At 40.7% G+C, this 24361-nt stretch overlaps 1 protein-coding gene across 2 annotated transcripts in view; it reads left to right on the plus strand.

The window, feature by feature from the left end:
* Positions 1–24361, plus strand: part of Osbpl8 (oxysterol binding protein like 8) — a 159018-nt gene that overhangs the window by 102713 nt on the left and 31944 nt on the right. For both annotated transcript variants that reach the window (XM_032912307.1, XM_032912315.1), the window contains 10 exons: positions 4336–4406; positions 9745–9822; positions 11960–12061; positions 14174–14377; positions 16105–16189; positions 17624–17795; positions 19209–19446; positions 20170–20354; positions 22608–22689; positions 23940–24038. In XM_032912307.1, the coding sequence (XP_032768198.1) occupies positions 4336–4406; positions 9745–9822; positions 11960–12061; positions 14174–14377; positions 16105–16189; positions 17624–17795; positions 19209–19446; positions 20170–20354; positions 22608–22689; positions 23940–24038 (1316 nt within the window). The remainder of the gene's footprint in view (positions 1–4335; positions 4407–9744; positions 9823–11959; positions 12062–14173; positions 14378–16104; positions 16190–17623; positions 17796–19208; positions 19447–20169; positions 20355–22607; positions 22690–23939; positions 24039–24361) is intronic.

Below are 24361 nucleotides of genomic sequence, written 5' to 3' on the forward strand. Positions count from 1 at the left end.
CTCCTTCCATTGATGCCTGACAAGGCCATCCTCTGCTACATATGCAGTTGGAGCCATGAATCTGTCCATGTATAGTCTTTGGGTGGTGGTTTAGTCCCTGGGAGCTCTGGTTGGTTGGCATTGTTGTTCTTATGGGGTTGCAAACCCCTTTGCTCTTTCAATCCTTTCTCTAATTCCTCCAACGGGGGTCCCATTCTCAGATCAATGGTTTGCTGCTAGCATTTACCTCTGTACTGGACATGCTCTGGATGTGTATTTCAGGTGACATCTATATCCGGTTCCTGTCAGCATGCACTTCTTAGCTTCATCAATCTTATCTAGTCTTGGTAGCTGTATATATATGGGTCACGTGTGGGGGCAGGCTCTGAATGGCCATTCCTTCAGTCTCTGCTCCAAACTTTGCCTCCACATCCCGTCCTATGAATATTTTTGTTCCCCCTTTTAAGAAGGAGAGAAGCATCCACCTTTTGGTCATCCTTCTTGAGTTTCATGTGGTCTGTGGATTGTGTCTTGGGTAATTTGAGCTTCTGGGCTAATATCCACTTATCAGTGAATGCATATCAAGTGTGGTTTTCTGTGATTGGGTTACCGCACTCAGGATGATATTTTCTAGTTCAATTCTTTATGGGTATATTTATTTCATTGAGTACATTTTTTTAAGTTTCAAGTTTGATTTTGTAACTTCGCTTTATATTTGTTTCAAATTTCTGTAAGTTTTCATCTGGAAATCCATGTTGCATTTATGAAAATCTTCCCACCCCCACTGAGTCATCTTTGCTTTTTCTAGAGAAATATTTTCATACTACATATTTAACTTAGTAAAGATATTAGAATTAATAAGGTAGAATAGAATTAAAAATTATAAACCCAAAACAATAAATGATAAATCATTTTGAAATGCTTCAGGCATTGGTTCTGCTGTGGGTTCACCTTTGTGAGGTGTGGAAAGAGCTAACACTGTCTGCCCTACAAGTAACAGGAGCATTATTTTTAGATTTACTTATTTTCGTATCTGCCTTTTGCCATTGTGTATATATGTATTCTTTGTGTGTGCCTGGTATCCCCAGAGACCAGAAGAGAGAGTTGAATCTCCTGGAACTCAAATTACAGATGATTAGGAACCACTGTGTGGGTGCCAGGAACTGATCTCGAACTTCTACAAGAACACTGCTCATAACCATAATCTTTCCATAATCTCATAATCGTTCATGAATTCTAGATTCACAGTTTTAGACTATTTAGAAATAAGGGTCAACATTAGCTCAGTATAGACTATATGTAAAATTCTATCTCAACTGTTTGTATACATGTTCATTTAATTCTTATAATAAGTACATTATTAGATATTTATTTCCCCCTTTAAGATGACATCTCACGGGGTTGGGGATTTAGCTCAGGGGTAGGGCGCTTGCCTAGCATGCGCAAGGCCCTGGGTTCAGTCCTCAGCTCCGAAAAAAAAAAAAAATGACATCTGACCGTGTTACCTAACCTGGTCTCAAGCTGCTAGATTCCTGCCCCAGCCCCCCAAACAGCTAGCACTGCAGGCACGGGCCCCACACCCAGACTGCTTGGGTGAGTTCTCTTGCCTCTTCCTCCCTTCCTTTTCTTCTCTTTTTTCTTATTTCTTTTTCTTCCTCCTTCCTTCTCCTCTTTCCTTCCTTCCCTGCTCTGTGTCCTCTCCTGTTCCTTCTCCCCTCTCTTTGATGTATTCTTACTAAAGATTTATTTTCCCACATGTCTTTATCACCTAGTTGACAATAAAAGAGAAAAGCTGGTTTGTATGGTTCTTTTAGTTCAGAAATCAGCTCACGGGTGTTCTGGGTATTTACCTTGATTAGCAGAGAACATTTCTAACATTTACATGGCAATGATTGTGTTCCCCATAACTGTATACACTGGGTGAAGTGGTGCAAGCCTGTGTAAGCCTGGCACTCAGAAAGTGGAGGCAAAGGGAATCACTTTCTTGGCTCTATATAGAGTCTAAGGCTAGCCTTGGCTATACCAGGGCCTATCTCAAAAAACAAAACAAACAAACAAACAAAAAGCCACCAGAGCTTTCTTGGCTAAAAGCTCTAAGAGGATGATGTCATGTGAATTGATCCAGTTGCACAGAAAATAACATTCAAGTTGACATTGGGGGACTCAGGGGAACTCTTCATTGCCTCTTTCTTCGTTATTTGAGAACTGCACAATGCACGCAACATAGTTCTGTCATATAAGCATACTCACCCTCCAGTCCTCCCCCTAACTCTTCCCAGATACACCCCTTCTTCCTCCACCTACCTCCTTCCTAACTTTGTTCTTTTAAATTTTCTTTTTATTAACGTATACATGTGATTTATTAACATATACATGTGGATGAATACCATGTGTATGTAAGTGTGAGGCCAGAAGGGAGTTGGCAGATTTCTGAATTGCCTGAGAATTGCCCTTTGGAAGAATAGCAAATGTTCTTAGCCCTCGAGCCATCTCTCCAAGTTAAAACAAAAACCACAGAATCTAGTTTGACAGCACCATAGTTTTTTTCATTAATTTATTCATTTTGCATCCTGATTGCAGCTCCTCTTTCCCCATAACCCCTTCTGATTTGCCTCAGAAGAGGGGAAGCCTCTAATGGGTACCAACCCACTCTAGCACATCAAGTCACAACAGGACTCAGTCTCATCCTCTCCCATTGAGACCAGACCAGCAGCCCAGCTAGGGGAAGGGATACAGAAGCAGGTAACAAACGATTAGAGTCTGTCCCTGCTCCGCTTGTTAGGGGACCCACATGGCGACCAAGCTGCACATCTGCTACATATGTGTAGGGGGCGTAGGTCCAGCCCCTGAATGCTCTTTGGTTATTGGTTTAATCTCTAAGAGCCCCCATGGGCCCAGGTTACTTGACGTTGTAGGTCTTCTCATGGTGTCCTTGACTCCTCCCTCTGGCTCTTTAATCCATCCCCCAACTCATCCACAAGAGTCCTCGAGCTCTGCCTAATGTGTGACTGTGGGTGTGTGACTGTGGGTGTGTGACTGTGGGTGTGTGACTGTGGGTGTGTGACTGCTGTGGGTGTGTGACTGCTGTGGGTGTGTGACTGCTGTGGGTGTGTGGCTGTGGGTGTGTGGCTGTGGGTGTGTGGCTGTGGGTGTGTGGCTGTGGGTGTGTGGCTGTGGGTGTCTGTGGCCTGTGGGTGTGTGACTGCTGTGGGTGTGTGACTGTGGGTGTGTGACTGTGGGTGTGTGACTGGGGGTGTGTGACTGTGGGTGTGTGACTGACTGTGGGTGTGTGACTGTGGGTGTGTGGCTGTGGGTGTGTGGCTGTGGGTGTGTGACTGACTGTGGGTGTGTGACTGTGGGTGTGTGACTGTGGGTGTGTGACTGACTGTGGGTGTCTGACTGTGGGTGTGTGACTGTGGGTGTGTGACTGACTGTGGGTGTGTGACTGTGGGTGTGTGACTGACTGTGGGTGTGTGACTGCTGTGGGTGTGTGACTGCTGTGGGTGTGTGGCTGTGGGTGTGTGGCTGTGGGTGTCTGGCTGTGGATGTCTGTGGGTGTGTGACTGCTGTGGGTGTGTGACTGTGGGTGTGACTGTGGGTGTGTGACTGTGGGTGTGTGACTGTGGGTGTGTGACTGTGGGGTGTGTGACTGTGGGTGTGTGACTGTGGGTGTGTGGCTGTGGGTGTGGCTGTGGGTGTGTGACTGTGGGTGTGTGGCCGTGGGTGTGTGACTGTGGGTGTGTGACTGTGGGTGTGTGACTGTGGGTGTGTGACTGACTGTGGGTGTCTGACTGTGGGTGTGTGACTGTGGGTGTGTGACTGACTGTGGGTGTGTGACTGTGGGTGTGTGACTGACTATGGTGTGTGACTGTGGGTGTGTGGCTGTGGGTGTGTCACTGTGGGTGTCTGACTGTGGGTGTGTGACTGTGGGTGTGTGACTGTGGGTGTGTGACTGACTATGGTGTGTGACTGTGGGTGTGTGACTATGGTGTGTGACTGTGGTATGTGACTGTGGGTGTGTGGCTGTGGGTGTGTGACTGTGGGTGTGTGACACTGGGTGTCTGGCTGTGGGTGTGTGACTGTGGGTGTGTGACACTGGGTGTGTGGCTGTGGTGTCTGCATCTGTTTCCGTCAGCTGTTGGATGCAGCCTCTCAGGAGACAGTTATGCTAGGGCTGAGCGTTCTAAGGCTCCTCCTTATTTGAGCAGTGAGATGACTGCGAGCCACAGTAGTTTGAACTCTGTGAGCAGGAATAGCAGCAAGCAGGTCTGAATTGAGTGGTCATATTTGCTCTTTAACGTTAACGACTGTATATTCAAAGGTTGTAATCACTGAATATTGCCATTTCCCCCAAAGGTTTTGAAAGAGGAAAAGAAGACATTTCTCAAAATAAAGATGACTCTTCACTTTCAATGTCAAAGAGCAAGGTAGGCGTACTGTTGTTCTCAGTGTGTGACAGGACAGTTTTCTGACATTTAAAATGCAGGCACTAAACTAAAACCGTGTCATGTTCATAGGAATGTTTATGTTGGTATTTTTAAACCACACAGCATGTATGAAAAGTATAAAGGTCTGTGCTTGGACTGACTGGGGTGCAGTGGAGTCCAGTCAGAGCAATGTGCTGATTGGTAACCCCTGCTCTCTTCAGAGGAACTCGTTTTGGTATGTGGGCTGCAGTAGACCTTCTCAAACTGAAATCTCAAAGCTCCACTCAGAGATGTTTCAGGCTTCATGTTTTTAACAAGACATTTTTAAGTATTTTAAATTTATTTATGACAGTCAAAATATATACATGCAGGCTTAGATTTTTTTAAACCTACTTCTAACAGGGGTTCTCAAACACTTTGATCCCCCCTACTCCTAGCCCACCATCCAAAGGTAAGGGAAAAAGATGGTAAACAGGACAAAGGGATGTGGGCCTGTGTAGAAGGAGTTTTGGGGGGCGATTCCAACCTCCATTTGTCAGGATACCTGCAGTCCAGTTGAGTAGTGTCAGAATATCGAACATGAATCAGCAGTGGTGACACGATCCAGCAAATGACAGCCAGCCTCTGCCGAACTGCGCAAGTCAGTGGGAACAACCAGAGCAGCTGGGCTGCCCGTTCACTGCCTCCTTCAATGAAGCAAGATCCGAGAAGATAGGAGACCATGACATGTCGCACAGCTAGCTATGCAAGCGCTCTTCAATGTCCATTAAGTCCTATGCATACTCTCTCCAAACATGTGTCCTCCCGTGGGTTTTGCCTCAGCAAAATACCACAGGAGTCTGCATCACATGACACCACCAAAAACTTCCACTTCATATACATTAACAGATGACAAACAAAAATCTTTGCAGTAGTGTCCTATAATTAAATAGGACATGGTTATTCTAAGTTAATGTTTGTAAAAGTACCACTAGAGTGATACCACTAGAGTGATATAGTGGCAATCTATAGATTGATAAAAGTTGAATGAGTTTTTCAAAATTTGTCAAGGGATTTAACTTCCAACTTTTTTCTGATAAGATTAAGTAGCAATGATGAGAGCTTCTTAAAAGTTTTTGGTATCAAATAGGTTGAAAGAAAACCTATTTCCTTTTTTTAAAGATTGATTGATTGATTGATTGATTGATTGATTGATTGATTTATGTGTGTACACTGTAGCTGTCTTCAGACACACCAAAAGAGAGCATTGGATCTCATTACAGATGGTTATGAGCCACCATGTGGAAGATCAATCAGTGCTGTTAACCACTGAGCCATCTCTCCAGGCTCAGAAACCTATTTCTTAACCCAGTGAAGTGTCTGCTGTCCTAGCAGTAGGCTTTGTTCATCCTACCTTATGTGTTTTCTCCTGTTCTTAGGAATAGTTGAAAGGATTACACTGCATGTTTTGATTGCCGTTGTGTACAGACTAAACACAGAATAAGAATATTAAGAATAGTCATCACTTCAGGGTGTATATTTAGGATGAAGTTTCACAGCACATTTATTTACTGGGCATATGTGTGCAGGTACATGTGTGCATGTAGGCATGTGGGGGTAGAGGACAACCTTGAGAGGCACTACCCATCTTTTCTCTAATATACAGGGTTTCCTGTTGGCCTGGAATTCACCAGGTAGGTGAGACTAGCCACAGTGAGCACAGAGACTCTGCTCCCCACTCTTCAGCGTTAGAATTACAAGTACACATGACCACACACACCCGCTTTTTGTGTGGGTTCTGGGGATCTAACTCAGGACCTCATGCTTCCCAAGTGAGTCATCTTCCAGCCCCAGTACAGTGTATTTATATAGCATACATGGGGAAATGTTTAGTCATGTAGGTGGGAAAATGTATTTCTTTTTTTATTCTTTGCAAGGTTTATAGCTGAATCCCCTATAATAAAAGACATATCAACAAGACAAAAATATACACATTTATTTAATGTAATGTCACATAATGTTGGAGCCTTTAGAAACAAATAGGGAAACCTGTATAGTTTTATGTTTTGGTTTGATGAAGAGCACAAGCCTGATTGAGCAAAAAGGCTACCAAAGGGGCTAGAGCTCTTGCCTGGTGGCGAGCTCCTCATCCAGGGCTTAGCTCCTTAAAGCATTCAGAGGATGCTCTAGTTGGCTTTCTATTGCTGTGATAAATTACTGACCAAAGCAGCTCTTCGAGGAGAGCTCGCACTTCATGCTACAGTCCGTCACTGAGGGAAGTCAGGACAGGAACTTAATTAGGAACCTGGAGGCAAGAGCTGAAGAAGAGAATGCTGTTTACCAGCTTGCTAAGCCTGCTTGCTTAGTATACCACCCAGGACCGCCAGCCCAGGGGTGGCACTGCCCACAGCAGGCTGGGCCCTCCCACATCAGTAATCAATCAAGATGGAGGTAATTCTTCAGTTCCTGTTTCTCAGATGACTCTAGTTTGTGATGAGTTGACAAAAGCTAAGCAGCACAGAGAGGATAAGGAAGGGCAGAAGGCAAGCCTGTTTGTGGAGATTCTTCTTAGTATCTGTGTGTCATTGGATTCTCTCCACCTAAAATTACATATTCGTTTATGGCCTGTCAAAGGGAGACAGATAAGGTGCAGTCAGAATGGCTTCTTCCTTCTGCACTTTTCTCTTGGCTTCCTTTGTCTTAAAATAAGCAGTATGCTGAGACGCTGCATTCTGGAGCACTGTGTGCTGAGCTCTGCTGGTCATTATATAGAACCTATAACTTAAAAGTCAAAGAAAAGCATATCCTGCTCATAGCTTGAAATACAGTAGGATTATTTTTAAGGCTTGTTTTAAGCACTTAGTACTGGAATTGTGGAAAATATGGTTTAGCAGTATCCTTGTGCAGGAGCTTTAATAAATAGAGTCACAAAGCCATGTGCCGTCTATATGTACCTGGAGAGATAAGGAAACAGCAGGGAGACTGAACTCTGCACTCTTGATGGACACCAATGACGGAAACAGAAATGGGTCTTATGGTGATTTTTGTATAAAGGAGTATTTGCTGTGTTGATTTTAAAAATTAAATGGATGTTCATTCTACTAGGTACACCTCAGCTGCTAAGTAACTGCCTATGGCTGGTGGCTCCCATGTCAAACAACTCAAATGTAGTGAATTGGAGCGCAGTTTGGACTGCATGTGACCATGTCCTGAACAAACAAACAAAAACCATAGTGAATAACTCCTAATACTTTTGGTATTAGTAATATTCACTCATTCTGCCATTTTTCAAGAGAACTATAGTAACTAGTTTGTTCCTAAATATTTTAATGTATAACCTACTCATTCTTATTTAAGTAATTTGGGGGAACAAATTTAAATTTTAAAATTTTTTATTTTTATGTGTATAGGTCTTTTGCCTGCATGTATATCTATACACCACATGTGTGATACCCAAAGAAAGCTGAATCAGAGCACATACCAAGTATTATGCTAAACACTTTATGTGTGTCACCTCATTTAACCCCAGAACAACTTATGACAATGGAATCCTGTAGTAGCCAAACCAAATGTTATCACTTGCAGTTGTTGGGGAAACATTTTCTCTTATTTATAAAGAAAAGTTTTCACATTGATTCTGGTTGTATGAAGAGCTTTCAAAAGCAATAACCCGATGAAGTGAGCTTACCAAAACCACGAAGCTCAGTGTTCACAGGGCACAGAATTCACTGTATGATTGGGATGCTGTTTAATCTGAGGTACAACTTTCTTCCTAGTAAAGGGGGTGCCACTCCATCTCCCGTTGCTTTAAGCATTCCGTGAGGTGGTACATACACAATGCTTGTCAGTAGTACGCAGCCATTAATTTCATCAACATTCAACCTAACAAACGAGGCGAGTGTTGTTCATTAGACATTATTATCTAACGTGTTCTTTCTGTTTGTAGGAAGTAGAGTTCTGTGACAGTTGTAATGCGCTGCATCCCTCTCACAGAAGCTGTGTCATCTTTTGGGGCTGTCTGCTTTGGGGAAACAGATAGCTGTGTAGCAGGAGTAATTATGAAAATTGTTTTGGTATCAGAGTTTGTGCCATCATCACGAGGACAAGCAATATGGTATTTCAAGCTACTTAGATCAGCAACTTAAAAGTTTAAGCAGGTTGAGGCAGGTTGAGCTCTGTTTTCTGCGTTGAAAATAATTTCAGCTTGTTTCCTGTCAATTTACTACCATCATCATAAGCTCTTCTATGCCCCATTTATGTAAAGGTCTTTCATGCCAACCACCAGGGGTATTTTTAGCATGAACAAGATAAATAAGCTTCAATGACATTTCCATTTTGTTAGTTGGTCAAAAATGTTTAGCTCATTCCTTTTCTTCAGCTGGTACACTGGCTGTCTTATCACCAGTGAATAACTATGGTACTGTCACCATGGCTCATAAAATTGAGTGAAGGATCCTTGGTTAAAGCTAGTATATGCAGGAGTATCTGCTCACCGTTTGGAAGCCACCATTTGGATCAAGTCATGTATACTCAGAGAATTCCTAAGAATGCTAGTATGCTGTCCTGTGTCTGACAATGGTAGAAATGAAAAACTGTAGGGAATTGAGGGAGTAGGATGTTATTGTTCTAAAGTGTATAAAGATAGCTCTCGAATGTTTGCTTTTGTACCCTAATGAAAGACTGAAGGCACGGCATCAGGAGAGCCAGTTTCCAGTCACTGCTATGTTAACAATTGTGTCTGAGAAATCAGCCTCTCTGAGCCTTTTTTTTTTTGACATGTAAAGTGAATACAGAAACATGTGTTGTTCAATTTTTAAAGTTTTATGAAGACCAACTCTTAAGTATAAGCTTAGAAACAAAAACAATTTTGTCATTAATCACAATTTAAGTACCCTGGAGAAGTGGGAGGAAATAGATCCTAGGAGTACTATGTTGAACTGCACAATTTAATTGGCTTTACCTGAATTTTTGAAAATGGAGGAACTGAGGTAGTAGGTATCTGTGTGTTAATTTGAGAAAACTTACATGGTCTCCTTTTGTAGCATATTTCAACTGTCATTTTAACACTGCTTTGGCAATGTTTATAAAAAGAATAACTGGACAATTATATATTTTCTAAGAAATGCCCTGAGAAATGCTGTATAAAATTTAGAAACAGTAAATTCACATTGCAGATTAATTTTTGACAGTGAATGCATGCATGTGTAAATACAAATACCATGTGGGGAAAACTTTGTATTAAAATCCTCATTTGCTTAAATCATAGCAGCAAATGGGAAGAGTGTAAGAAAGGTAATGTTAAGTTTTATGTATGTAAGATAAATGTAAGTTTTAATTATCTTCTTATTTTTCATCTCAGTCTGAATCTAAACTTTATAATGGCTCAGAAAAGGACAGTTCAACTTCAAGTAAGCTCACTAAGAAAGAGTCTCTTAAGGTCAGTTTCTATAGTTATTTTTTAATCTTTTTATATATATTGTAATTATATTTCTCCTTCCCCCTTCTCCCCTCTAAGCCCTCCCATATAACCCTCTCTGCTTGCCTTAAAGTTCATGGCCTCCTCTTTTGTTAATTGTTATTGCATGCATGTTTGTATAGTCCTAAATATAACCTACTTGGTCCATATAATGTTACTTGTGTGTATGTTTTCAAGGCTGACCATTGGTACTGAATAGCCAGTTGGTGTGTTCTTCTCTGAGGAAGGCCACTTCTCCTCATCCCAGATTTCCTCAGTTGCACATAGTTCTGTGTGTGGGGTTGAGGCCTGTAAGGGTTTCCCTTGTCCATGTGGGCATTGCCCATTGACTATGCTTTCCTTGTTCAGCTTCTGCCATGTTGGTGGGACCTTAGGGATACAGCTTTTGGTGTTACCAGGAGCCACAGTCTACAGCAAAGTCGATGATCCTTTGACATTGTGCTTTGCATGTGTTTTTGAATATGGGCTAATAAGAAAAATTGATGTGTATCCTCCTAAAAGGAGAGGAAAAAACCTCCAGGAGGATTGAAAGGCAAGCACACATGCAAAGTGTTCATATTTTTATGCTGCCGTGAAGTCAGCCAGTAAGACTGCTGTTCCGAAGCAGGCTGTTTTAGGCCACAGCTCTTCATAGCACAGGCTCTGGAGTAGGTATCTCTTCACAGCTTTGGCAGAGCAAAGAGAGCACCTCATTGTATGGGGAACAGCCAGTGGTCATTTCTGGCATCCACTTAAGTTAGTTTGCTAACTTCCAGGCTCATAGGAATATATATTTTGTTTGACCTGTATCATGTCTTGAATTTTGAGACAATGAAATCCAGATTTCTAACAAGAAGTTAGAATCTTAAGAAATGTGTAGTGTGGAGGTTACCTCCCTGAATGGCAATAGAACGTGGAAATTAAAGAACGCATGCTCTCTACTAGGACTGTTCCCTGCTCGTCCATCACAGCCACCTGTGTTCCATGGCTGGTGCTGTGTGCGTTTGCATCAGCAGTCTCATAGGAAACCTGTTCAGTAGCACTGGCTGCTCTTCCAGAGGACCCCAGTACCCACATGACAGCTAGCAGCCCTCTGTAGCTCCAGTTCCTGAAGATCTGCTGGCTTCTCTTGCTTTCATGGACACTGCATGTATACAATGCACAAACATACTTGCTGATGGGAAAACACCCACACACAAAATAAAAATAAGTAAAAACCTCCTAAGTAAAATGACCACAAGTCTTAGGTATAAGAGGCAGTTAACAGTTAAACTTTATTATGTGTATATAGTCTCAATTAAATTTAGCTTTGATAGGTGTTTGTCTTATCGTTTAATAAAAAAAATGTAGACACTAATAGGTTACTACTCTTTGCCCATCCAAATAACAAAACAATAGAACTATAAGTTCACTTTTGCTTTCTGTGATATTTCAAAGAAATAATTTACCTACAAAAGTAAAACATTTAATATTTTGAACAAGTTGATTTCATAGTTTCTTAGTTTCTGTCTTGGATTTTAGTAAGAAAAAGGGCACAATTTCCATTTGGGAGAAATTACAGCGTTGCTTGTAATAATCAAAAGCTAGTCGCTAAGAGGATTTCTCCATCGAGCGCAGCTTTGGAAGCCAGTCTGCCTCTGGATCCTGTTTCACACTTTGCTAGCTTTGTGGTTTGGGGCACATTACTGTCTCTGCCTCAGTGTTCTTCAACATAAAATAAAGCTGATAATAATTCTACCTGAGAAACTTATTGTGGTGATTAAATGAAGTAATGTTATCGATATGAATTTAGAATCAGAGCAGTTCACCAATGCACTCGGTGCTAACACTGCCAATATTTTATTTATGCCAGGAATCTTGTGGCACAGTTAAAAGAAGATGGTAGGCATAGAAACTCACAAAGAAAATCAAATGTTAAAAACACAGAAGCCATGCGTTTCTATAGATGGTGTGCACCTGAAGGCATGGTAGTGATTTAAAGGACACAGAGGGCTGGGGCAGTGAGCTTGGAGACCAGATTCTAACCTGCTGTCAAAGACTCCTGTCTAGTTTATCTGAAAATGCTGGAACTGTGAGGAATTGTTTCTTGTACTGAGTGTCTTGTTTGCACTTATGTTAGGTACAAAAGAAGAATTACCGTGAAGAGAAGAAGAGAGCCACGAAGGAGTTACTCAGCACCATCACAGACCCCTCTGTCATTGTCATGGCCGACTGGCTGAAGGTCGGGGCTTGGGTTGGAACTCCCACTGAGCATTTACTCATGGGGATGAGAAAGTGTGAGGCAAAACAGTAGATGCTCAGTGAGAGAGAAGCTTGTTTTGTGTCCTATGTGCCAATTTTTACAAGAAGGAACTCTAGTAGCACCAGAACAGCACTTGTTAAGGCACTTTGACTAGTATGAAACCATGTTGTTTAATATAACCCATTACACAAATATTTTATTATTCTACTTATCATTTGGTATTATTGCAGATTGGAATTTTATAATTAAATAAGGACAAGTTGATATAAAAGTTGTACCTAAGCCAGATAGTGGTGGTGCATGCCTTTAATTTCAGCACTTGGGAGGCAAAAACAGGCAGATCTCTGAATTTGAGACCAGCGTGGTCTACATGCAAATCTCTGAATTCTAGGCCAGTCTGATCTACAGTCTTGAAAAACAAAATACAAATGTAAAGGTTTTGCTTAAAAAGTGCTGGGGTTGGGGATTTGGCTCAGTGGTAGAGCGCTTGCCTAGCAAGCGCACGGCCCTGGGTTCGATCCCCAGCTCTGGGGAAAAAAAAAAAAAAGTGCTGTGCAGTGAGTACTGCTCCACACTGTTCTCCTGTCTCCTTCTCCTACTGTCACTCTGTCCTTTCCCATTCCTGCCTGACAGACAGCTGCTTTACTCCTGACTTTGAAAGTAGGTGAGTTAGCAGAACTGCTCCCCAGTGACTTCTAGAGACATCAAGAACAAGTCTCCCTTTACAGTGAGAGTCTTCATCGTGGTTGCCCACAGTTCAAATACTGCAAAGATCTTCTTCAGTTTTGCTGACAATAAATTCCAGCTTATTTTATCTCTTCTTGAGAGCAAGCACATGAGCTCTGGATCCTACTTGTTTTCTTTCCAGATCACACTTATCCTCAGGATGGACGGACTGTACCTCCTCTTCCTAACCCACTCGGTCCTTTTGAAACAAGGCATTGCTGTGCAGCCCTGGCGAGCCTTGGGCACATGGCTGTGCTCTAGCCTCAGCTTCTCACACACTGAGGTGGTTATATGGGTGTGCACCACCACACCTGAGGCCGTGGCTGTCTCTAAAACAGGCCTCATTTCTGACAGCTGACCCTCTTTTTACTGTTACATCTCTAAGAATATTACATCAGAGTAACTGTCTTTTCTTTGATTCTCTTGATTTACCATCTCATTTATATACAGAGATGTACACACACACACCCTCTCCTTGACTATTTTTCTCTTTTTGTTCCTGGCTTCAGTCTCCCGTACTCTGTATATCTTGGATTACTAGGGTTCTGCCCACTTTGTTCCTTAAGGAGTTGTACATTCATTTACCCCATGTTCATGTGCATCCACAGTTCACTTACACTGAGTGAGCAAATGTGAAGACAGTTCTACTGAAACCTAAATACAATAGAGGCAACCTCTTCAGCATGGTTAAGCCAGTGAATTGCCTAGCTACAAGTTTTAATGAGTGCAGAGGTAGGAAGTGATAGGAAAACTTGATAAAATTATTGGTGGCATTAGAGCTTCAGGTGAGGAATATTTCATAAAAATACATCATGTGCCTACATTTAAAGATTTCCTCCTAGACATTTATATAGCACACCCAGGTAATGACTGGGAACACTTATCTAAGCAGGGCACATTTAGGGACTGGATAGAGGTTCTTCCTTCTTCCTACTGCTTACCAAATATTTAGGACAAGTCTTGGACATTCAGAAAAGCAAAATGAAAAAAGAATAGTCATTTATTCACAAAAATTACAGTTGTAACAACTGCTACAAAGAAGAATAATTTCAGTACTATGGAAGTTTATTTTAATGACCCTTGAGTGATCAAGGAGGTTAGGAATTCTACTTAATGTATTTGAAATGCTGGCCTACTAGTCCACAAAAACCTGAGCTTCTGAGACTCAGGAGCCGTGTCAGCTCAACATCTGTCCCCAGTGCATTGCCATTAAGTAGCCTTTTGACTAAAGATGTATTCAGTGCAAATGTATATGCCATATAGCTTTAGATTAAAACCTCTTGGTGGCCATTATTCAGCCTATTATCCTGTAGTCTAGAAAGAGGAAGAATTATCAGTCTTTAAAATAAACTTATCTTTCTGTAGATTCGTGGTACCCTAAAGAGCTGGACCAAGCTGTGGTGCGTGTTGAAACCTGGAGTGCTTCTGATCTATAAAACGCAAAAAAATGGTCAGTGGGTTGGAACAGTCCTTCTGAATGCTTGTGAGATCATCGAACGTCCATCAAAAAAGGATGGCTTTTGTTTCAAGCTTTTCCATCCTTTGGAGCAGTCTATCTGGGCAGTGAAGGTATGTGAGCACTTGGTGAGGTAAAAGGTAGAGGTACGGTGAGAAGTACCGTGAGTCAGTCAAGAGGCCTTCTGTCCCTGGCCAAACTCAGAAGATTGTTTCTGTACCAAAAAAAAAAAAAACACCACCACCACCACCAAAAACCCTTCTCTTGCCTTTAAGACCTAAAATAATTTTCCTCAATATATTACATCTTTTCTCTTTTGTCACTGAAGATTAAATTTATATTTTTTATTAATCGTGGTTCCTCATTCTTTTTAAAGTTGTATAATGTTGATTGCATGTTTGTGCAATTTCATCAGAGTGGTTGTCTAAAACAGAGACTTTTACTTCTTGTGGCCTTCCCTGTAGTGATGAGGATGTGAGTTGGGGTGCATGGAACATCAGTTATCCTGTTTGCTCTTTCTTTAAAGATAGAGCACTAATGTTTGATAACTAAAAGTATTAGTATGGTCCCTGCATGCTGTAAAAGCAGAAGTAAGTGGGAAAACAGATGCTTTCTCTGATTTATGATCAAGGAGTTCTCCAGACCACAGACAGTGTTGTTTACGTTAACTAGATCACCGTACCTTAAGCCTTCACATTGCTTTAGTCTAGGAGAGTTTAGTCAGTTCACCTTGAATAAAGGACTAACTATGTGCCAGGCGGTATTGATGTGCCTAGGAGAAGATGGAGGCTTGTTATCACAGTAGTCGAGATTCATTGAGGAATAAATTTAGGATTACAGAGTTTTAGAATTCAATTTTATTTTACTAGCGAGTTATAACTAAATGTCCATCTACCTAGTTTATACTTCTAGAAGCATAATATTTCTCACCTAGTTAGGCTTATAGGGTGAAAATTCTTTCTAACATTTAAATTGTATTAGTATAGTAAATTCCAGATTTTCTTGCTATATGAGCAACATGTGTGGATGGAGCAAAGAACTTAACCCATAGAGGTATTTCAGTGAAGTCTGTTTCATCCTCATACTTATGAGAAGGATACAGATTTCTCCTGACAGACATAAAAGATTGAATACTAAAGTGGTTACTTTAGTAGTTTTTCTACAAGATTAAAATCTAGGAAGTCTGATTCTAGGTCCTAGTGTACCTTAGTTCTAGGGACTGCCCCACACCTAAATTTAGCTTTGGTGTGGTACTAATTACTTACCAGTGTTCCCTGTGGGGTGGGGTGTGTGTGTGTGTGTGTGTGTGTGTGTGTGTGTGTGTGTGTGTGTGTGTGTGTGTGTTCAAATAACCAGTTATGAAGCAATTTTCTGTCTTGGCTTGTAAAAAGTCAAGGCTTTTTGCTATCAATATTTAAAACAAATGGTAATTGATTATAAAGTACAGTATATATAATTCATCTCTCTTTATCTAGTGAATTTTAACTATATTTACAGTAACTTTTAAAAAACTTTTAGGAATACATTATTTCTCTTGTAGTAAAACCTGTAAGATAGAAATTTTGTTAAACTGTGTCAGTATGTTAGACATTAAGTTTTCTTTAATATGAGCAATATATACAGATAATATTTGAATGATAAATGCTGTCATTTGTTCAATTTTCTATTAAGGAGGAATGTTTGTTGGGAAGACTTTAATACTAAACAGCATTCTTGAGGATGTAATTAAAGGTCGTTTGTTTTTAAATTAGTATTTGTGCCTGCTAAATCAATATCTGACAATAATACTGTATCATTGGCCTTTCACAATACTTACCTGTTCTACCTGTTTTCTTTTAAGGGTCCCAAGGGTGAAGCAGTTGGATCCATAACTCAGCCTTTGCCTAGCAGTTACTTGATTATCCGAGCTACTTCAGAGTCAGATGGTAAAAGCTCTTTGATGGATTGGATCTCAGTTTTAAAGGGTTATTTTGCATATTACTTTGTGTTAACCTTGGAGAAAATCATGTGTTCATAGGACAGCTGAAGCAAAATTCTGTAATCATAGACTATGTAGAACACTAAGCACATTACTAGCTTTGCAGGCAAGAACCTGATAGGAGGACACCTGTAACTGGGCAGGCAGTGTTAGCAGCTCAGGTTTTCTTTCACTTTCCACTGACACATTAATGCCTTGGGGACGTAATAGTATTTCTTTGTAGTAATTCATTATATGCTATCATTTTAAGAAAGATAGGCAACCTATAAGCTTTCATACTTTTAAGTTAACATTTGTGGGACAGGTAACATTGGTTTGGTTATATTTTACATCAGAAAGAAAAATACCAGCAAATTACATACATACACACCTCTGTAGCCAGATATATAATTCACTTGGCAAATAATACAGAGAGAACAAACCACACCCACACATATGCAATATAATGAAAAGCTTTATAATTGATAATGGATTTGTTCCTTACTCTCAACATTTTATGGTCTAGATTAGCTTGTTGTAAGGAATCTTACAGCCTTCCAGTGCTGACTCTTATAATACTAGAAAATTATGGTATGAACATCAGATTTCAATATGAAAATGTTTTATTTGGTTTAATTTTTTGCCAGATCTTAAAACAAGTGCATATGAATCTTAACAGTACTTAAATATATGAACATAGTTCATAATTCCACTAATAATTTGAAATTATAAAAGAAAGCTATTAATGCTGACAGTTATGGTAGTTAATGATAGTGTTCTATAGGTGTTTTCTTGGCTTAAAATGTTTGTGTTAAGCAAAATAAGCAGGACTTCAAGGACTTGTGTCACATGCTTTCTGTTATGTTTGAAACCTAAACACCAATATGAGAGTAGTTGCCAGTGCTGGGAGAGGAATGTGGGAATCATGAGGAGGGCTGGGGTGACTAGAATGAGAACACGTGTGGAATGTCCCAAGGCCTGGGACTGAACAGTGCAGCTGACAGAATATTTCCTACCTGGAGGTAGAATGGATGCTGCACCTGAGGACAGACATGCAGTCAGCCATGAATAGCATGCAGTCAGTAGAAAGACGCTCTTTCCCTGTGTTTTATGTCCTTGTCTGATACTTTGAAGCTGTATACTAATGTTCTAAGGTTTCAGAGATAAAGTTTGTTATAGATTGGATATGCTTACAAAATACGGGCTGTCTCCTATTTATTGTGATTTTTAAATGCTTGTAATTCAAAAAACATTTATTAAAAAGAAAAAAAAAAACAAGATTACATTAAAATACTGACGGACTTTTAAATTGTTTCCTGTGCTTGCTTGTCAAAGAAACAGTATGTTTAAAGGTAAGAGGGTTAGTTTCATCAATTTTCTTGTTTCTAAATCTGTGTTTTAGGAAGGTGCTGGATGGATGCTTTGGAGTTGGCTTTGAAGTGTTCTGGTCTTCTTAAGCGTACAATGATGAGGGACGGGAAGGAGCATGACTTGAGCATTTCCTCAGATAGCACACACGTGACTCTGTACGGCCTACTGCGTGCTAACAACCTCCACAGTGGCGACAACTTCCAGTAAGTGGTTTTCATTTGCTAATTTGATAATGATTTTGGAGACCATCCTGCTTGTTAAATTAGCTATCATTTCTACTACCTTAGTAATGTGTATAATATTGAAATTTGCGTGCCTTATTATTACATGGCTTAAGACCTTTAAAATTGCTATAAATCAGGCATAGGGCTTTATTTTCTTTATTCTAGCCTGTGTCATTGTTCTTTCTTCCAGGTACAAGTGAGCTGAATATCTCCTTTGTTTTTGTGCATGATGTACCTTCCATTAAGAATGATTTCTACTTTTGTTAGAATCCCATTTCAAGATCAGTTTGAACATTGTATCCCATATGAAGCTGTCTTACATCGAAACAATGAGTTCACTCTTCCTTCTACTATCCTGGTCTTAGCATGTTTTGTAATGGCACTGGATTTTGCCTGCTATCTGTGAAGCTTTTTATGTTTATTTTTTAATGTGTGTGGGTGTGGTTTGCCTGTTTGTATGCATGTCTGTGCTCCATATTCCCACAGTGCCTTCAGAGGCTAGAAGAGGGGGTCAGGCCCCTGAGACAACAGTTACATGAGATTTGGGTGCTGGGACTTGAACCTGGGTCATCTGGAAGATCGGCCAGTTCTCTTACCCACTGAGCCTCTCTAGGTCCTATGGACGTGTTTTGTGTGGTAACTTACCTGGCTTGTGGTTTTACTTCTTGAAGTATTCACTGTAGTTAAAACTAACATATCTTTCTGGCAAAACTGTGGTGCAGTACATGGATGTTTTGGGAGAACTGGCCTTTGTTTGTTGCTTTACAGAAATAAAAAGGAAGCCTTCCTTCTTCTTATCATTTAAAGTTTCATTTGGGGCTACAGATTTTTTCCCTTAAACTGAAATTGTTATTTTCATTGTTCCCTGGAAATTTACCCCTGCTGATTAAGCCTATCAGATAAATGTTGGAAGCTCAAAGCCTTTTCCATCTGATTCTTAGCAGTTATTTTGGGTTACTTTGGAGCTCTTTATGGTGGGAAGTCAGACTTCACTGACTGAGAACCTGATGATCCTGACTTAGTGTTTTCTTCAGACCAGACGTGGTAGTGACCCTCCTTCCAGGAACCTGGTTGTGAGGCTGGAGGTGGGCAGGTGTAGCAAGTACAGTCTGTATTTCGTTGTGACTATTTTGGCCCCAAGAGTAGAGAGGCAAGAGCTTTGTTAGTATTGATCACCATCTCAGTCTTCTGGTTAATGTCTCTATGCTTGTGTCCACTGATCTGTAAAAGAAGAATGTTGCCTAACATGATAATTTCAAAGACTAAATAAACTAAATAAAACACTTTTAGAACTGTGCATAGCACGTAGTAAGTTTCCAGTAAACGCCACGTTACTCCCAGTTATGCGTTTGTCTTCTGAGCTTCCTTCGTCTTCCTTGTAATCCCACTAAGGTTGAATGACAGTGAGATTGAAAGGCAGCACTTTAAGGACCAAGACATGTATTCCGATAAATCCGACAAAGAGAACGACCAGGAACATGACGAGTCTGACAATGAGGTGCTAGGGAAAAGCGAAGAGAGCGACACAGATACGTCGGAAAGGCAAGATGACTCGTACATCGACCCTGAGCCCGTGGAGCCATTAAAGGAGACCACCTACATGGAGCAGAGCCATGAAGAACTGGGGGAGGTAAGGACTCCATTGTTAGAGCCTCGCTCACTCACCAGCTCTAGAGCATTTCTACACAGAACTAGACATAGGATTTGCTTGGCCTGTTTTCCCCAAAGAGTATTCATGTGTCACATGTCTTTTCAAAGGTGCATTTTGGATTTTTTATTTGCATTTATCAGTAACCAAAAAAATACCCGAATGCCAGTGTGGTCTTATAGTTTACATTTTCATGTTTGTTTTTTAAATAGGATATTGCTTGATGTCATTGTCATTTATAAAGTAAATTGCAAGTAATCATAAATTTAAAACTTGCTTGTTATTGCCAGTGCATGGAAGCCAATGTATGTAAAACAGTGAACCACAAAGCTGGGTCTGGTGCCACAGCTGTGTAATCTCAGCACTCGAGAATGAAGCAGAAAGTCTGCAAGTTTCAAGGCAGCCTAGACTATACAGCATGGGTAGCCTGGGCTACATGCCAAGGCCTTGTTTCAATAGAAAAATTAAAATTAACTGAACAAAAAATAATACTTTAGTTCTTTTTTTACATGCTATTATTTTGATATTTCTTGAAGCCCTGTGTTTACTTTTAGAGACTATATTTTATTACTCAATGGCTTTTGTACATTTCCATAATGCCTGGAGTAGTCCTGGAGAGCCATGTTTTTATCATTCACTGTCTTGTCTATGTGTCTGTATCTACAAGAAATATAATATTTCAGTGTGCTCTGTTGCTTGTTAAAGGCAGGTGAGGCTTCTCAAACAGAAACTGTGTCTGAAGAAAACAAAAGCCTTATCTGGACTCTGCTCAAGCAAGTCCGTCCCGGCATGGATCTATCCAGGGTGGTTCTTCCTACATTTATCTTGGAGCCTCGTTCATTCCTGGATAAACTTTCAGATTACTATTACCATGCTGATTTCCTGTCTGAGTAAGTAGAGTCTTCTGGAAATAGAAAATCCCTGTATGGAGTTAGAATATCTCGAGAAAGTAACAGGAAGCCAGGCATGGTGGCATGCAGTTGTAGTCTCAGAAGTAGGGAGGTGGGAAAAGGTACGTTCCTGGACTCAGCAAGGCCAGTGAGAGACCCTGTCTCAGTAGCCCAGGTAGGGGACCTGAGAAGAATGGCACCTGAGTTCACCCTCTGGGGAATGGCAGTTCTGTGCTCAACCATCCATGTTTCCCTGCTGCGCTCCTGAGTGTCACGGCACTGTTGGACTGTGTGTGTTGTCAGTGTTGTTTTTAGTTGTGCTTAGTGATTATTGCATTAGTAAATATTGGAGGCATCATAAACTTTATCATCATAAGAGATTATTGGTTTGTTACGGGAAAACTTTGCATAGTATATAGTAGATAAAAGTATTAATTCTCCTGAAATAAAAAGAGCTCTTAATGCCAAGCATGGTGGTATACATTTGTGACCCTAGCTCTTAAGAGGCAATTTCTGTGAGCCTACAGCTAATCAGGGTTACACAGCAGGACTGATTTATCCCCCATCCCCAGTAAAAAACTCCTGGCTTACTTAAACCACTACAAAAGGATCTGCAAGAGTAAGTGGGTTTACTGTGAAGAAATCAAACAGAATTGATACAGTGTGCGCTTGAGTTGTCTATGCTGCCAGTTAATAGGCTTCTTTATCACTTTGGCTCTTGAACTATGTAAATGTAAGGTGTAAATAAATCATCTTAATAAGGATTTTAAAACTAGGAGGAGAACTATCAGTGTGTTGTTACTAAAGAAAAACCCAATGATTGTGTTTGTCAGTAAACCTAGACCTAGACTGTCACCTTGCAGTGAATCTTCAAAAGTCAGACTCCACTGTGATACACTTGTGAACAAGAGTACCTTTTCATAAATAAGGGCCTAATAAATGGGTGTATTAGCAGAAAAAATGAAAAGAACTTGTCTGTAACAGTCACTTTGAACAGTCACACTCGCTACTTTATAGCAGCTACTAGAGAGGGAAGCTGAGTCACGGTTCCTCCAGACTTCCTCTCCACAGTGCAGATGGCACCCTAGTAGTTTGTTCAAGAGGAAAATCAGGCTGCTAACATATACGGGAAGGGTGCAGGATGATGATTGAGGAAACTGTTGATTGGAATCATCTTAGCTCTCCTTTCACACTTGTAACAGGAAGCATCAGCTTTGTAGCGGGGATGCAACCACACAGTCCTTGATCTGAAAGGCTTCCATCAGCTCCTGTTCTCTCCTCTGTGTCCTGCTACTCTCTTAGTGCCAACTGTTCAGATTGCATGCAACCAAGTGAGCCGTGACGGAAGATCCTCACTGACAGGTGGAGCTGGAGACCTTTAACCAGTCCTTTGACTGGGCTTCAAGGCACCACACGATGCACAAATCTCAAAAACCTATATTTCTTTGTGTCTATGAAAGAAAGAGGGTTGGGGGAGGGGAGCTCTTTTGGGTTTATGGTTCCTGAGAGAATCCCAGTCTTGTGGAGGCATGGCAGTAGATGGCCTGGACAGGAAGCTGAGAGAGGACATCTTCAGCCCATTTGAAAAGCAGAGAGTGTTTATTTTCTAATCACAGTTAACCACAGAGGTCCTAGTGTGTCCTGGTTCTACAGAACCCCATTTTGGAAACTTTGGTTTGGAATTTTCAAAAACATTTTCAGCAGTGACCTGGGTAGTACATCAAAGAATCAGGAGAAACTGAGATAAGGTAAACAGATTTTTAAAAAAGATTCTTTAAAGATTTATTTTTGGGGTTGGGGATTTAGCTCAGAGGTAGAGCGCTTGCCTAGGAAGCGAAAGGCCCTGGGTTCGATCCCCAGCTCCGAAAAAAAAAAAAAAAAAGAACTAAAGATTTATTTTTAAAAATTATGTGTATATTTGTTGTAGCAGGTAGGAGGGGTCGGGGGAGGAATGTGCACACAAATGTAGATACCTACAGAGGCCAGAAGAGGGCTTGGATGCTTTGCAGTTGAAGTGACCAGCAGTTGTGAACCACGGGACACGAGGGATGGGCCTTGGCCGACCAGAGGAGCAAGCAGCTTAAGCTCTGAGCCGTCTCTGCAGCACTGAGGAGAAGTATTCCAGAAGCAAATTTATATAATCGTTTTACCGGTTTTTTGAATATGAATTACATTTCCAACTATAAGTCATAGAAAGTATGAAAGAATTTGTAATTGCATAGAATGATTATATTTACCACTTTTGGTTTTTAGAGCTGCTCTGGAAGAAAATCCATATTTCCGTTTGAAGAGGGTTGTGAAATGGTATTTGTCAGGATTTTACAAGAAGCCAAAGGTAATGTTTACATTTTGCTTTTTTCCTCCCCTTAAGAGACTCTACATTTATATGTTGTGTGGGTATGCGGGCACCATGGTGTATATGTGGAGGTCTCTTTACATCATGTGAGTCTCGCACATCAAACAAGTCAGCAGTCGGAGGCAGCTGCCTTTCCCTGCTGAGGCATCTCCCTGGCCCTCTGGTGCTGCCAAGTACATAGAAGCACAACTGAGTCTCAACAGCGTCCGAGTGCAGTTGATGTTTGTGATCATCCGTGGTCTTCATCGTTCTGATAACTGATACGTGTTACTGTGGTAGCTAGAGCAGCCTTCCTCTGGTCTAGTTTCTCTGTCTATTCCATTCTAAGGACTACAGTCAGAAAGCATGAGTTAGAAATGTGTCTGAAAGTACAGTGGTGGGAAAAATTATGAGACTCAAAATGCTTTAACTAGAAAGATGAAGCAGCCATTTGAGGATAGGTGCCACCACTCACCTAATATGACATCACCCTATCCACAGAGAAGTGTGGTTTTACTAAAGTAGATTTCACACTCCCTCAGTTAGGAGAGTGCATACATTTGCATTGTACTGGTCAGGCAGTGAGAACTAATACACAATAGAACTTCATGGAAAGAACGTCACAACATCAATTCGAAATTTTAGTTTTTACTTCTAAAAGTATTATGAACTATATCTGTGAACCTGGACTAATCAAATTTTAGGTCTATCTGAAAAGATCCAAAAGATGGAGATGTTGACATAACAGCCTGTGTTATCTGGCACCTCCATCTGGTAAAAACCAAGCCCAGCACTCTGTATTCAAAGGCTGCATGCTGTCCTTGCCGTAAGCAGGGTAGCCCAGACTCGGCCTGCAGCACAGGGTTGGACAGGTGTGGGTCCGTCCATCTGCAGCTGTTTTAAGGTAACCACTGCTCTCGTGAGGTGACTTACAATATCCCGCATCTCACAGAGTTATAGTCTTACAGTTTGGCCATTTTCCACCCCATTGCCCTCTTTCATCTTTATATAGTCTTGAGTTTTCTCTCTCTTTTGGAATTTTTTATGTATAATCTTAATATTGTTTACTAGTAGTTACCATGAAATTATAAAGTTTGTATTTAGACTGAATCCTGATTGAAGTTATATTTTTATTTCATGTAAATTTTATTTACCGTGAAACATTATAAGATGGTCTTTTAGATAAGATAATTTAACTTTAAACCTGTATTTGTACATTTTAAGAGTGATTTCTTTTTTTAAAAAAACAGGGACTGAAGAAACCATATAATCCTATACTTGGTGAGACTTTCCGTTGTTTATGGATTCATCCCAGAACAAACAGCAAGACTTTCTATATTGCTGAACAGGTATGAGAAGTGCGTGTTGTGAAAAGGATCTGGAGGTGCTGGGACATTTTTATGAGAAATGCCAACTTAGTAAATCACTGTTCCTAGCTTACTGTTAGGTAAGGTTTGACAAGCACTGAATGTTCTGGTGCGAGGAACTACTAAACACCTCACTGCTGAACATTGCTGTCATCGTTTGGCTCTCTTGCATGGCTCTAGTCAAGCTTCCACCAGTTTACAGTTCTCCTTACATTCGGCTGGATGGTGGGTTTCCATGATCATCCTTGACTTCTGAGAAGAGAATTTAGATCCTACTTTTTTTTTTTTTTTTTTTTTTTTTTTTT

This window comes from Rattus rattus, chromosome 1 (assembly GCF_011064425.1).
Source record: "Rattus rattus isolate New Zealand chromosome 1, Rrattus_CSIRO_v1, whole genome shotgun sequence".
NCBI lineage: Eukaryota > Metazoa > Chordata > Mammalia > Rodentia > Muridae > Rattus > Rattus rattus.